The 13,530-nt window shown below is 38.9% G+C and overlaps 1 protein-coding gene across 2 annotated transcripts in view; it reads left to right on the forward strand.

Annotated features, from left to right (window-relative positions):
• The window catches only part of LOC111158280 (decaprenyl diphosphate synthase subunit 2), a 272,132-nt gene that overhangs the window by 161,217 nt on the left and 97,385 nt on the right, over positions 1–13,530 (forward strand). For both annotated transcript variants that reach the window (XM_022520211.1, XM_022520212.1), the window contains exon 3: positions 6,172–6,370. In XM_022520211.1, coding sequence (XP_022375919.1) covers positions 6,172–6,370 — 199 coding nt within the window. The remainder of the gene's footprint in view (positions 1–6,171; positions 6,371–13,530) is intronic.

Raw genomic sequence — 13,530 nt, forward strand, 5'->3', positions numbered from 1 at the left:
TTTTAAGTTGCAATAACTTAATTAAAATTTTTGAAATCTAGAATGGCAGGCCTTTTCTTTTTCAAAAGTTTCTCTGACATTTTCAAATTTATTCTCACATCATAAAAGTTAGTTTTCTAGTTAAAAAAAAAATCTTGTGATTTTAAATAAATAACTCTTGCCTACCAGTTTAATACTTTTAGAAAACCTTCAATTTTGTACATTTTGTATTTGGGATTTTTCTTAGTTTTCCACTGATATGCAAAGAGCGTGGGCTTTAGAAATCAGAGAGCCCCAAGCTTGTGGCTCTGTAGTTCACTAGCTATATGAACTTGAGCAAGTCAGTTAGCCTACCAGCCCATCTCCCTTCTGTATGGTAGAGATAATAATGCTTACCTCAGAAGTTGTTGTGAGTTTGACATTATTTTATTTATTAATCTGTTAACTGAATTATTGTTATGCTTGCAAAATTATTTTTCATGAAATACTTAGCATACAGTAGTTAATTGGTTCAAAGTAATAATTTAGTAATTAATTTCTGATCTTTTTCATTTCTAGTAATAAATAATTTAGTAAGTTGGAACCATAATTGCTCTTAGGCATTTAAAAAAATAGGATATTTGAAGTATTTTCAGATGAAATGAGATGATACCTGGCATTTACTTCAAAATAGTCGGCAAGAAGAGTGAAAGGTATGGCTGAAGCAAAATTAGAGTCCACAGAGGTTCTTTATGCCGAATTTTCTACTTTGGTATATTTAAAAATTCTCAGAATAAAAAGGTTTTTAAAAAAATGCATCTTTAGGGGCGCCTGGGTGGCTCAGTGGGTTAAAGCCTCTGCCTTCGGCTCAGGTCATGATCCCAGGGTCCTGGGATCGAGCCCCGCGTCGGGCTCTCTACTCCGCAGGGAGCCTGCTTCCTCCCCTCTCTCTCTCCGCCTGCCTCTCTGCCTACTTGTGATATCTCTCTCTGTCATATAAATAAAATCTTAAAAAAAAAAAATTTAAGGGGCGCCTGGGTGGCTCAGTGGGTTAAGCCGCTGCCTTCGGCTCAGGTCATGATCTCAGAGTCCTAGGATCGAGCCCGGCATTGGGCTCTCTGCTCAGCAGGGAGCCTGCTTCCTCCTCTCTCTGCCTGCCTCTCTGCCTACTTGTGATCTCTCTGTCAAATAAATAAATAAAATCTTTAAAAAAAAAATTAAAAAAAATACATCTTTAAAAACAGTTAAAAATGACAAAGTATAAACCTTTGTTATTTCCAAATGGAATATTATGTATTTGTTATATTACTATCTGTACTTTTCTTTGCTATAGTTTAACCTCTCAAAAAGAAGGAAAGCAAGGAGGGAAGGAGGAAGAAAAAGGTAAAAAAAAAAAAAAATAAAGGGAAAGAAGGCTTCATTGTCTTTTACCTCCCTTGCCTGTATAGTGAAACACAATTGACCCTTCTACTGTTTTAACGCCAGCTTAAACATGTAAAACATTTGAAAAGATTTCAAGTTAATATAAAGAACAATTTCTAATAATTAAAACTGCTTATCAGCAGACCTGGTTCCTGTGAGGTAGTTATACTCATCCCTGGATGGGGCTAATTGAGCTTAATTGACCTCTGGGGTCACTTTGAACTCTGATTCTATGAACCTGACTTTGTAGTTGATCTCATCCTTCCCTTTTGAAACTAAGAATCATAATAATCCACTATACCTTTATAAGATTGACTGATAATTAGAGTTACTCATTTAACAAACATTTGTAGGCAGCCTAGAGAAATGGGATAGTATAATTTACAGTGCAGTGAGGGAGAAGGGTAGCAGGAAGATAGATGGCTAAAGAAATAATTATAGGATAGTACAGTAAATAACACTCCATTCAGAGACTTTTGAGCACAGAAGGGTTAACTCTAGGAAAGTACGGAAGACTTGGACTGAGTCCCAAAAATTCTTCATAGGAAAATATATTTATCACTCACCCTGTAGCAACAAAAGTTGTATGAAAAAAAAAAAGTTGTGTCACTCACCCGTACAGTGGACTTCTGTAGAAATGGTAAGTAGAACAGGGAGATTCTCTGTAAATGATGTAGAACTATCTCCAAGAGCTAATATTGTTTAAAACTCTTAAAATTTTTTACATAATCTTTACACCCAGTGTGCAGCTCCAATTCATGGCCCCAAGACCAAGAATCACACATTCCACCAATCAAACCAGCCAGGGGCCCTCTAAGAAATACTAAGTGAATAAAACCAGAGTGCATAAATATGAACATAAAATATCTTTGCCATCTTTTATGGTATAATTTTTACTAACCATAGTTTTTAGGAAGCTATTGACTGCATATAACAGGACTCTAACAACAGTAGCTTAAAAGAATGCAGTGTTTATCTACACTAACAAGAAGTCTAGAGGTGAACATATCAGAGCTGGTATAGCCCTCGAAGAAGTAAGTCATTAGGGCCCCGAGCTTCTCCGTTCTTTCTGCTCTATCGTCCTTAGGTTGGGGGCCCCCTTTAGGATCCTTAGGTCTCTTCTGGGCCATCCTCTAGGCAGGGAGGTATTTGGGCCATCTTCCAGACAGGAAGAAGGGGTAAGCCCAAATTTCCAGAAGTATACAGCACACCAACTGACTCTGTCCCCTAACATCAGGAACTCAGGAGATGTCTCAGAAGCTCCTCCTAGTAGATTTCTGCTTACAATCTTTGACCAGACTGTGCTACACGATCACTACTGGCCTCAGGGGATCTTGGAGAGGTATTTTTAAGTGAGTCCATTGTCACTCCATATATAATCAAAGATACATTGGTAGTGAGGAACATAAAAATGGATAGGTGACTAGCAATGGCTGCTATCATTACGTCTAAAACCTAGGATGCTAAAAAAAAATTGGAGAAATGTTGGGGAAAAAATGGACCAGAACAGATGAAGTTGTTTAGTGTAACTGAAAGTGATTTGGTGAAAATTTTTGTAGAAACATTGATTAATCCTCAGTTTCATTCAATGTGGTAATTACTTCCCTACTCTGATTATTTAACATAAGTGGTATTCATTTGTGACTCTTTTCCAATCAAGATTTAGCATGAAAAATACCCAAGAGTACGAAAATATATGTACATAAAATGGCATGAAGACTTTTATTTAAGACAATTTTTAAAACCCAGTATGTTGAAAGTTTACTAGATTGCTTTGGTTGGCTAAAACAGGAATAAGATAATGAGAAGAAAAATTTCCCAGATTCTTTCATACTGTCACTACTTCTCTGCTATATGGTAAATTATACGCTGGCATAATGTGATCTGGAGTTGTTTATCTGATGATAAAATCTTAGAAATTGAGAGCACACTACCGGATAGTGGAATTGCAGGACAGATTTCAAAGATGACAAATCATTTCATTTCTGTTTTCTATAAAAAAGTAGTGTTAATAGCAATATTTTGGTCTCTTTGTAACTGTTAACTGCCAATCTAGCTAACTTTTAAATCCCTGAATCGGGGGCACCTGGGTGGCTCATTCGGTTAAGCAACTGCCTTTGGCTCTGGATGTGATTCTAGGGTCCTGGGATCTAGCGCCCCCTGCCCCTCCACATCGAGCTCCTTGCCCAGCAGGGAGCCTACTGCTGCTTCTCCCTCTGCCTGCCGCTTCCCCTGCTTGTGCTGTCTGTCGAATAAATAAATAAAATCTTTAAAATCAGTCAGTCAGTCAATCAATCCCTGAATCATAGGATTTGGGAACTGGAAGGAATTGTTTCTCCTTCAGTGATGAAAAGACTGCGCACCTCAGAGTTTAAGAGATCTGCCCCTGAACTGTGTGATGTCATAGGCAGAAGTAGAACTGTTATCCAGATTTCCTGACTGGCTAAATCACTTGAGTTGGTTCTGATCAAATGATTGGGAAACAAGTTGATTACTTTTCCAAGTTATTATGAACAAAAGGAGTCAAATCTATTCATAATTTATTTTCTCCTAGAAAATCTTCTTCTGGAGCACCTGGGTAGCTCACTTGGTTAAGCATCTGCTTTCTGCTCAGGTCTTGATCCCAGGGTCCTGGGATCCAGCCCCACTTCGGGCTCCCTACAGGGAGCCTGCTTCTCCCTCTCCCTCTGCTGCTCCCCTGCTTGTGCTCTCTCTCTCTCTCTCTTTCTCTGTCAAATGAATACATAAAATCTTAAATTAAAAAAAAAAAAAGAAAGGAAAATTCTCTTCTGTAGTGCTTAGAACTAGGGATCAAAATTGGACAAGTTTGGGTGGGCATACACCAGTGTTGGTAACATTGGTAACTTGGGCCTTTTTTCCCTTCTCATTTACTGTTCATTTGCAAATAAACATTTTAAATTATCATTGGTCATTATGATAAGGTGGCTCTGAGTTCCAGCTTTGTCCTTTACAAACTGAATATTCTTGATCAAGTACTTAACCTCCCTAGACCTGCTGTAATTAGAATCACAAGTAGATAATAGAAACGAAAGTTCTTTGTAAATGGGGCGTACTGTACAAATTAAGGCTTTTCACTTTTACTATTACAATTGTTTTTGTTGATTCTGACCACGTGGCATTTAAAGATTGCTATTTATTTAATGAATGCTGTTTTATGATTATAGATGTTTTTCTTTAAAAGCTCACAATTGGGGGCACCTGGGTGGCTCAGTGGTTAAGCCTCTGCCTTCGGCTCAGGTCATGATCTCAGGGTCCTGGGATCGAGTCCCGCATTGGGCTCTCTGCTCTGCAGGGAGCCTGCTTCCTCCTCTCTCTCTCTCTCTGCCTGCCTCTCTGCCCACTTGTGATCTCTCTCTGTCAAATAAATAAAATCTTAAAAAAAAAAAAAAAAGCTCACAATTGGGGCGCCTGGGAGGCTCAGTGGGTTAAAGCCTCTGCCTTCAGCTCAGGTCATGATCTCAGGGTCTTGGGGTCGAGCCCCACATCAGGCTCTCTGCTCAGCTGAGAGCCTACTTCTCCCTCTCCATCTGCCCCTCCCCCTGTAGCCCCCTCTAGTGCTCTTTCTCTCTCTCTCTCTCTCTGCTCTCTCTCCAATAAGTATGTAAAATCTTTAAAAAAGGGAAAAGAAAAGAAACATTTCTTGACATCCCATCTGAGACAGTACTATACTATAAACTTCTCCAGGGCCTTCTCTGTTTTATTCACTACTGTAGGTATATATCTTGGTTTTTATTCTGATATGTAAGGTCTTTGAAGAAAGAGACCACATTTTATTCACCTTCAAATCCCATAGCTTTGGATTAGAATTTAAAAAGATAACATATGAAAGTGTTTAACTTAATGCCTGACAAGGTTTATGGTCCCCCTTAAACTGGAGATTCTTTAGGTACTAGAAGGGAATTTCAGAAATCCTAAAATTGCGGAAGTGGGAAGGGTATGCTGGTAGCAGAGTATCTAAATGGAACTGTAGAGGGTCGCCCCACTAGCAGCTTCTCTCTGGGAGTCCTGGTTATTCATGAGAGGAAGGGTGAGGAATGTTCTAGGGAAGGAACATGTCAAGATCTGCTTATAGATCCGAAACTGCTCAGTGGAGAGGCCTCTATTAAAAACTTCATTAGGAAAAAATAAAAAAAATAAAAAAAAAATTAAAAAAAAAAACTAGTAAAAAGAAAAAAGAAAAAAGAAAAAAAAAAAAAAAACTTCATTAGGGGCACCTGGGTGGCTCAGTGGGTTAAAGCCTCTGCCTTCGGCTCAGGTCATGGTCCCGGTGTCCTGGGATCGAGCCCCGCGTCGGGCTCTCTGCTCTGCAGGGAGCCTGCTTCCTTCTCTTTCTCTCTCTGCCTGCCTCTCTGCCTACTTGTGATCTCTGTCTGTCAAATAAATAAATAAAATCTTTAAAAAAAAAAAAAACTTCATTAAGCGGTGCCTGGGTGGCTCAGCGGGTTAAAGCCTCTGCCTTCCGCTCAGGTCATGATCCCAGGGTCCTGGGATTGAGCCCCACATCGGGCTCTCCATTCGGCGGGGAGCCTGCTTCCCCCCCCCTCCTCTCTGCCTGTCTCTCTGCCTACTTGTGATCTCTGTCTGTCAAATAAATAAATAAACTCTTTAAAAAAAATAAAAAAATAAAAACTTCATTAAAAAGGAATAGTCTTAAGAAAAAGAGGGAGAGGGACTAGTCACTGAAATAGTTTGCTGTTGAGCACTGAAGTCTGCCATTACTGATATGGTGGTATTCTTGACATTCAGCCAAGTCTCACCTTCATGTTTCAGTCAAAGAAGTTTGGCAGAGATCACAGAACTTATCCATACTGCTCTCCTCGTGCATCGTGGCATAGTAAATTTAAATGAGCTGCAATCTTCTGATGGACCACTGAAAGACATGCAATTTGGAAATAAAATAGCTATCCTGAGTGGAGACTTTCTTCTAGCAAATGCCTGCAATGGACTAGCGTTGCTACAGAACACCAAGGTAATGGCGGGCAGGTTACTCATGCCTGGATGACTTTCAGGTGTGGAGGTCTGTGCACCCCGCTGCCCCAGCTCCCCACATGGAGATGCTCAGTAAAATTGTAATGATGGGGGTGGCAGTGTCAACACCTGTAGAGCTGGTAAACGCGAGCAAAGAATTTTGAAATTAATTTGGGTTTTTTCTGGTTATAATGATTTGTTCATTATAGAATACTGTTAAATAGTTAACACAGAGGATATATATATAAACAGATACTACCTATATTACTTCATATCCAGAGATAATCACTGTTATTAATATTGTGATGTATTTCCTTTCAAGCTTTTTGCTTGCTTACTCCTACCTTTATATATGTGAATTTTTTGTAACATAGGTGAGAACTTACATTTATAAGAACTTACATGTATAATCCTGCCCGTTTTTTTCCTACTTCATATTATGATGTGGGTATTTTCCCATGTTACTAACATTTTTCACAAACTTGCTAATGGTTGCATAATATTCAGTTATTTAGATGTAATATTTATTTAACAAATGTCTCATTTTAGGAACTTAAGTTGCTTCTAATTTTTTATTGTCATAAAAAGATCTGCAGTAAACATCTTTACACAGTAGTATACCTCCTTCCAGATTATTTTTTTCAGTTAAGTACCTAAAAGTGGCTCAGAGGGTTTAGACATTTTTAGCATTCTTGATACATACTGCCAAGCTTCTCTCTAGAAAGATTGTAGAGTTAATCCTTGTATATGAATTCGAGTTAGATTTAGTTATAAAATAACAGTGGCCTAAACAAGATAGGGTTTATTCTTTCTCATGTAAAAACATCCAGGACTAGGCAGTGTAGTCTTGGATTGATTCTCCGAAGTCAGGAGCAAAGGCATTTTCTGTCTTACTGCTCTGCCATCCCTATCGTACTCTGTAGTTTTGGCCCCAGATAGCTGCCATCATGTTCTCCCTCCAGTCAATATGAAGGGAGGAGGAGGAAGACAGAGAAAAGCAGATCTCCTTCACCTGAAAGTCAAGAGAGGGTACATCCTCGTTTGCTAAGGAGAGTCTCAGTGTAAGCCCACTGTCCCAGAATTCCAAATGACTTAACATTTGTCCTGGATTTTCTTCTTTTGACAGAGAACAGTTACTAATAATTACATTAGGAGGAGCCAGGATGGGTTTCACAGATGTCTACTTTATACTTCCAACCTCTGCCTCAGTTTTTGTCTAGTGTGGCTAGTAGAATGGGAGACCCATGTACAGTGGAGAATGTTTTCATGTAGATGTTAAATCTGGAGGACAACCAGCAATAATTCATCTCTTTTCCCAACCCTTTCATATACCTCCCAATCAAGAACAGAACATGGGGCAGTTGCTCATAGAACAAAGTGCAGTGAATGTCTAGATTAACCGTTAACTTTTTCCTGTATCAGGTGTAGAAGTATTTGACATTGCTGCCCCGGCTGGCCACTTGATGTATCTCCCAAATGTCCTATGGCCTACAAGAGTCACCAAGCTACCAGGTACAAGTCCCAAAGTGCAGTGGGACTTTGGGGCATCGGTGAAGTACCTGTGGGAAATCGAGACTGATCAGAGAGGGTAGCGAGTAGACTGAGCACATTGGCTTGTGTAATATAAACCTATAATTATTTTATTGTTTGGCAGCATTTTATTTTCACAATAAACCCTTTTGGCAGCAATAAGCTAAAACTATACATTTCATTTTTTAAAGTGCTGAGAAAGTTGATAAGGAATGTGTAATTCGCACAAAATGTTGGCATTTACTATCCACTGCAGAGGCCATTCTGGTATCACTAACCACATGAAAACAGGAAGCATCAAATCTGCTGAAAAAATAAGCCTAACTTGTAGACAAATGCCTATTTTTCCAGATTAATTTCGCTCATTCTCGACTACAGGTTTTTTATGTGCACGTAGGAAAAGGTAAGCAATCACTTTATATTTGTTGGCTCCCTTGGCAGAAGAAAAATGCTACAAACAGTTACATAATTACAGTGTTAGTTGAGTGCCAGCCTGGTACTTAAAGTGTTCAATCATTTTAGTTAATTCAAAAAAATGTTTCAAATGGGAACCCTCCTACACTGTTGGTGGGAATGCAAGCTGGTGCAACCACTCTGGAAAACAGCATGGAGGTTCCTCAAAATGTTGAAAATAGAACTACCCTATGACCCAGCAATTGCACTGCTGGGTATTTACCCTAAAGATACAAACGTAGTGATCCGAAGGGGCACGTGCACCTGAATGTTTATAGCAGCAATGTCTACAATAGCCAAACTATGGAAAGAACCTAGATGTCCATCAACAGACGAATGGATAAAGAAGAGGTGGTATATATACACAATGGAATACTATGCAGCCATCAAAAGAAATGAAATCTTGCCATTTGCGACGACGTGGATGGAACTAGAGGGTATCATGCTTAGCGAAATAAGTCAATCGGAGAAAGACAACTATCATATGATCTCCCTGATATGAGGGAGAGGAGATGCAACATGGTGGGTTAAGGGGGTAGGAGAAGAGTAAATGAAACAAGATGGGATTGGGAGGGAGACAAACCATAAGTGACTCTTAATCTCACAAAACAAACTGAGGGTTAATGGGGGGAGGGGGGTTGGGGGGGGTGGGATTATGGACATTGGGGAGGGTATGTGCTATGGTGAGTGCTGTGAAGTGTGTAAACCTGGCGATTCACAGGCCTGTACCCCTGAGGATAAAAATATATGTTTATAAAAAATAAAATTTAAAAAAAAAAGTTTCATTTTTTCCATCCACTCATGGGACCAAGGTAAAGCTTTTGGAAGTACACTCTATCAAAGATAAAGCCATTACGAGTGAGTTTGGAAATTCAGTTTAAAGTACAACATGGGGGGCGCCTGGGGGGCTCAGTGGGTTAAAGCCTCTGCCTTCAGCTCAGGTCATGATCTCAGGGTCCTGGGATCGAGCCCTGCATTGGGCTCTTTGCTCAGCAGGGAGCCTGCTTCCTCCTCTCTCACTGCCTGCCTCTCTGCCTACTTGTGATCTCTGTCTGTCAAATAAATTTTAAAAATCTTCAAAAAATTAATAAAGTACAACATGGAAGGGATGCTTAGCTGGCTTAGCCAGTAGAGCATCCGACTCATGATCACGGGGTCATAAGTTTAAGCCCCACTCTGGGTATAGAGATAGCTTAAATAAATAAGGTTCTACGTAGGAGAGAACAATATTAGTTTATTTTTTTTATTTTTTTTTAAGATTTTATTTATTTATTTGTTAGAGAGAGCGTGAGCACAGGCAGACAGAGTGGTAGGCAGAGGCAGAGGGAGAAGAAGGCTCCCCACCAAGCAAGGAGCCCGATGTGGGACTCAATCCCAGGACTCTGGGATCATGACCCGAGCCGAAGGCAGCTGCTCAACCAACTGAGCCACCCAGGCGTCCCACAATATTAGTTTATAATAATAATACAAGTACACATGTTGGTGAGGCACACACAGTGTTGTGGTAAAAACAATGTCCTTACTACACTGCGAAACTATGGAGTAGTTGGAATTCACTATGATGTACCCATAATTCCTAATCGCATCTTTTTTTTTTTTTTAAGATTTATTTTATTTATTTATTTGACAGAGATCACAAGTCCGCAAGAGGCAGGCAGAGAGAGAGGAGGAAGCAGGCTCCCCGCAGAGCTGAGAGCCCGATGCGGCGCTCCATCCCAGGACCCTGGGATCATGACCTGAGCTGAAGGCAGCGGCTTCATCCACTGAGCCACCCAGGCGCCCCTCCTAATCGCATCTTAACAAGTGTTAACATTCTATTAATTGAAATAGAAGGTATTATTATAAAAATTTATAGGTATCTTTAATGTTCAAGTCTTCAAACTCTAAGATTTTGAGGATTTTGGTGTTGAGTACAAAAATACAGCACCACAGTATGTACCTTCTGTCTCTATTGCCTACCATTAATCAGATTTTCAAAATCTTTATACCCAACAACGGTATTAACTTTGTTTACATGAGTCATAAGATTTTGGTGACATCTTGCTCAAAATCCATTAGAAATGTTAAAGTCTTCAACAAATAGAACACATAATGAAAGTTTTAGGGAATTACAGTGAAAACAATGAATGAAAATTCCACTGGAATTTTTCCTTACAAAAGCAAGGGAGGAACAGAACAAAATAAATAGTAAGATCTCAAATGCTACCCAAGATTAAAATTTACAATTCTATAATTGTGCTTTGGAATATCTCACCTTGCAAGAATAATACTTTGGTATGGCTGCTATTTTGAATAAATTACACACACACGAGTAAAATGAAATTGAGAAGGCCTAGATTTTGTAGCATCTAATTTTAGTAAAAACATTCAGAAGAATCATAGAGGCAATTTATTTGACAAGCTTTGTCTTATAAAAATATTTGTCAAAGAAAGGTACTCTGAAGGAAGCAAAAAGACAGTACCTTGAAAATATTTGGGCTGGAATAGTTACACTTTACAATATTTTAAAAATTAGAATTGAGTTTCTCTTCCATTTGGCAGATTTGCTCAGAGCTTACCAAGTAACTCAGAATCTGTAGAATGAGCATTTTCTCAATTAAAAATATTATGATCTACCAATAAGAATCAATTGAAGTTATCAATAATTTCAAATTAGTCATAAGATGCCCTGTAACAATATTGCTGGCAGTTTTATTCTTAAATACTTTATATATATATATATATATATTTTTTTTTTTTTTTTTTTAAGATTTTATCCATTCATTTGAGAGAGAGAAAGAGAGCACAAGCAGAGAGGAGAGAGAGAAGCAGTCTCCCTACAAGCAGGGAGCTCAAGAAGGGGCTTGATCCCAGGACCCTGAGATCATGACCTGAGCCAAAGGCAGACACTCAACCAACTGAGCCACCCAGGCACCCCAAAATGCTATATTTTTCAAAGCACATTCTTCAGGGGCACCTGGCTGGCTTGGTCAGTAGAGCATGTGACTCTTGATCTCTGGGTTGTTCTTTGAATCCCCATGATGGGTGTAGAGATTACTTAAAACCTTTTTAAAAATAAAATAAAAGCACATTCTTCAGAGAAATGCCAGTTACATAATATTAGGGACAGATATGGCTAAGAAATGAGTTAAAGTATATAAATAGATACCAAGAATAATTATTCTAGGGGTGCCTGGGTGGCTCATTCGTTAAGCGTCTACCTTCAGCTCAGATCATGATCCCAGGGTCCTGGAATCGAGCCCCGCATCAGGCTCCCTGCTCAGTGGGAAGCCTGCTTCTCCTTCTCCCACCCTCCCTTCTTGTGTTCCCTCTCTCACTGTGTCTCCCTCTATCAAATAAATAAATAAAATCTTAAAAAAAAAAAAAAAGAATTATTCTACTGGCTATTTTTTAATATTCAAATAATCAATATAAAGTTCCTTTTTGTTTTAATGTACATGGATATATGTTTTTCTTTCTTTTTAAATTTCATTTTTGAAAATAGTTTTTGAATAGAACTTGTTAACAAGTCCACCAACAGAGTAAAGTCAATTGTTAATAAATACATGCTTCAAAAAGGATAATTTTTTTTTTTTTAGCACTCCCTTTTATTCTCAAGTGTCCCAGTTTGGACGATAAACTATACAGTATCACCTCTTTAAAGACATTTCTCAGAAGTCACTTAGGATGGTTCTGCTTACCAACTGGCCAGAATTTAATTATATGGCTACACCTACTTATAAGGGAGACTAGGAAATATAAACTTTCTTGTGGGTAGCCATGTGCCCAGACAAAAGTCTCGAAGATACAGATAACAGATACGGGGAGACAAAGAGCATTCTGCCTTATCTCCCCATCACACTTTTGGCTAGCACATATTTTCATGAGACGGACTTGCTGATTTGTGGGGAAAAATGGTATGGTACCTTTAATATATAGTTTATATTCACATGGAAAGGAAGCCAGAGTAAGAAATGAATTGATTATATAAAATGGAATAATAGAGCATCTCAAATCTCCCTCTAGAGATTTATTGCCATTTGGGTATTCTTTTTATTTTTATTTACCTTCAAATTGCTCTATTTTCTATGTGTATAGTCTACTTTGATGCATCTTACTAAATCCTCTCCTTTACTGGAATTCATATGTTAGTGGAAGGATGACAGATCCATTGCCTTTGAGAGCCCCTCTCTGACGGCAGCATCCATCTTTCCTCTTGACCTATACCTGCTGTGGTCTGTGATGAACTTTAGGTCTTGGGAAAGGAGGAGACCTCAGAAGGTACAGGCCCGGTATAGTTTCTGGGTGCCTGGCACTGGCCACTCGTAGGTTAGACCCACATACCTAAGAAGAAGAGCTAGTCAGAATTTGGTAACCAGATCCACATTTCAGTAATTAGCTGACAGCCTGGCCCCACCTTAAAACGAGACTTGCTGCCTTTCGACAAATTTCCGTTTTCTCTAATCATTAGTTTTAACATACTTTAAGCTATTCTGATGAAATCTTACATAAGGTTAAGAAGACGGTATTTCATACAAATATAATCATACTGTAACGACATAAACAAGTGTTTGCGCTAGCAGACTCACTTTATGGGAATGATGTTTAATGTGTTCCTTGTTCTTAGCTAGCTTGCATCGTTCACACATCTTTCTTTCAGTGCAGTTCAAGTTCAGAGAAAATGGAAGCTTTACTCCCATCAAAATCAATTCTGTTTCATAGTTTGTGAAACACTCTTGGTGTTTTGCATTCAGAAGCGTCACTATAAATGTTCCAGAGTCTAAGACCTCCACCATCTGCTCCATTAGGCACTGGATTTCAGTGGCAGTATTTGATTCAAAAAAAAAAAGAAAACCAGAACCCCCCCCACACACACACACAAAATAAAAACAGCATATCCAAACAACAGTTCAGCCCGAAGCTTCTCCTTGAAATAAGAATGATCAGGCATTTTCCTTCCCCTTCAGTGAGCCCTAATACCTTCATGGTCTCTGTACCGGTTTGCACTTGTAGATTTTCATTTTATTGACCTTTTTGGTGAGGAATTTCTTTTTCCTTTTTAGACCATGGTATATTGTTTTTTTGGTTTGTTTTGTTTTTGCTTTTTGAAGATTTTATTTATTTATTTGACGGAGAGAGAGATCACAAGTACACAGAGAGGCAGGCAGAGAGGGGGAAGCAGGCTCCCTGCTGAGCAGA

This window comes from Enhydra lutris, unplaced genomic scaffold (genome assembly GCF_002288905.1).
Source record: "Enhydra lutris kenyoni isolate GAN:26980312 unplaced genomic scaffold, ASM228890v2 scaffoldscaffold58, whole genome shotgun sequence".
In the NCBI taxonomy this organism is placed as follows: domain Eukaryota; kingdom Metazoa; phylum Chordata; class Mammalia; order Carnivora; family Mustelidae; genus Enhydra; species Enhydra lutris.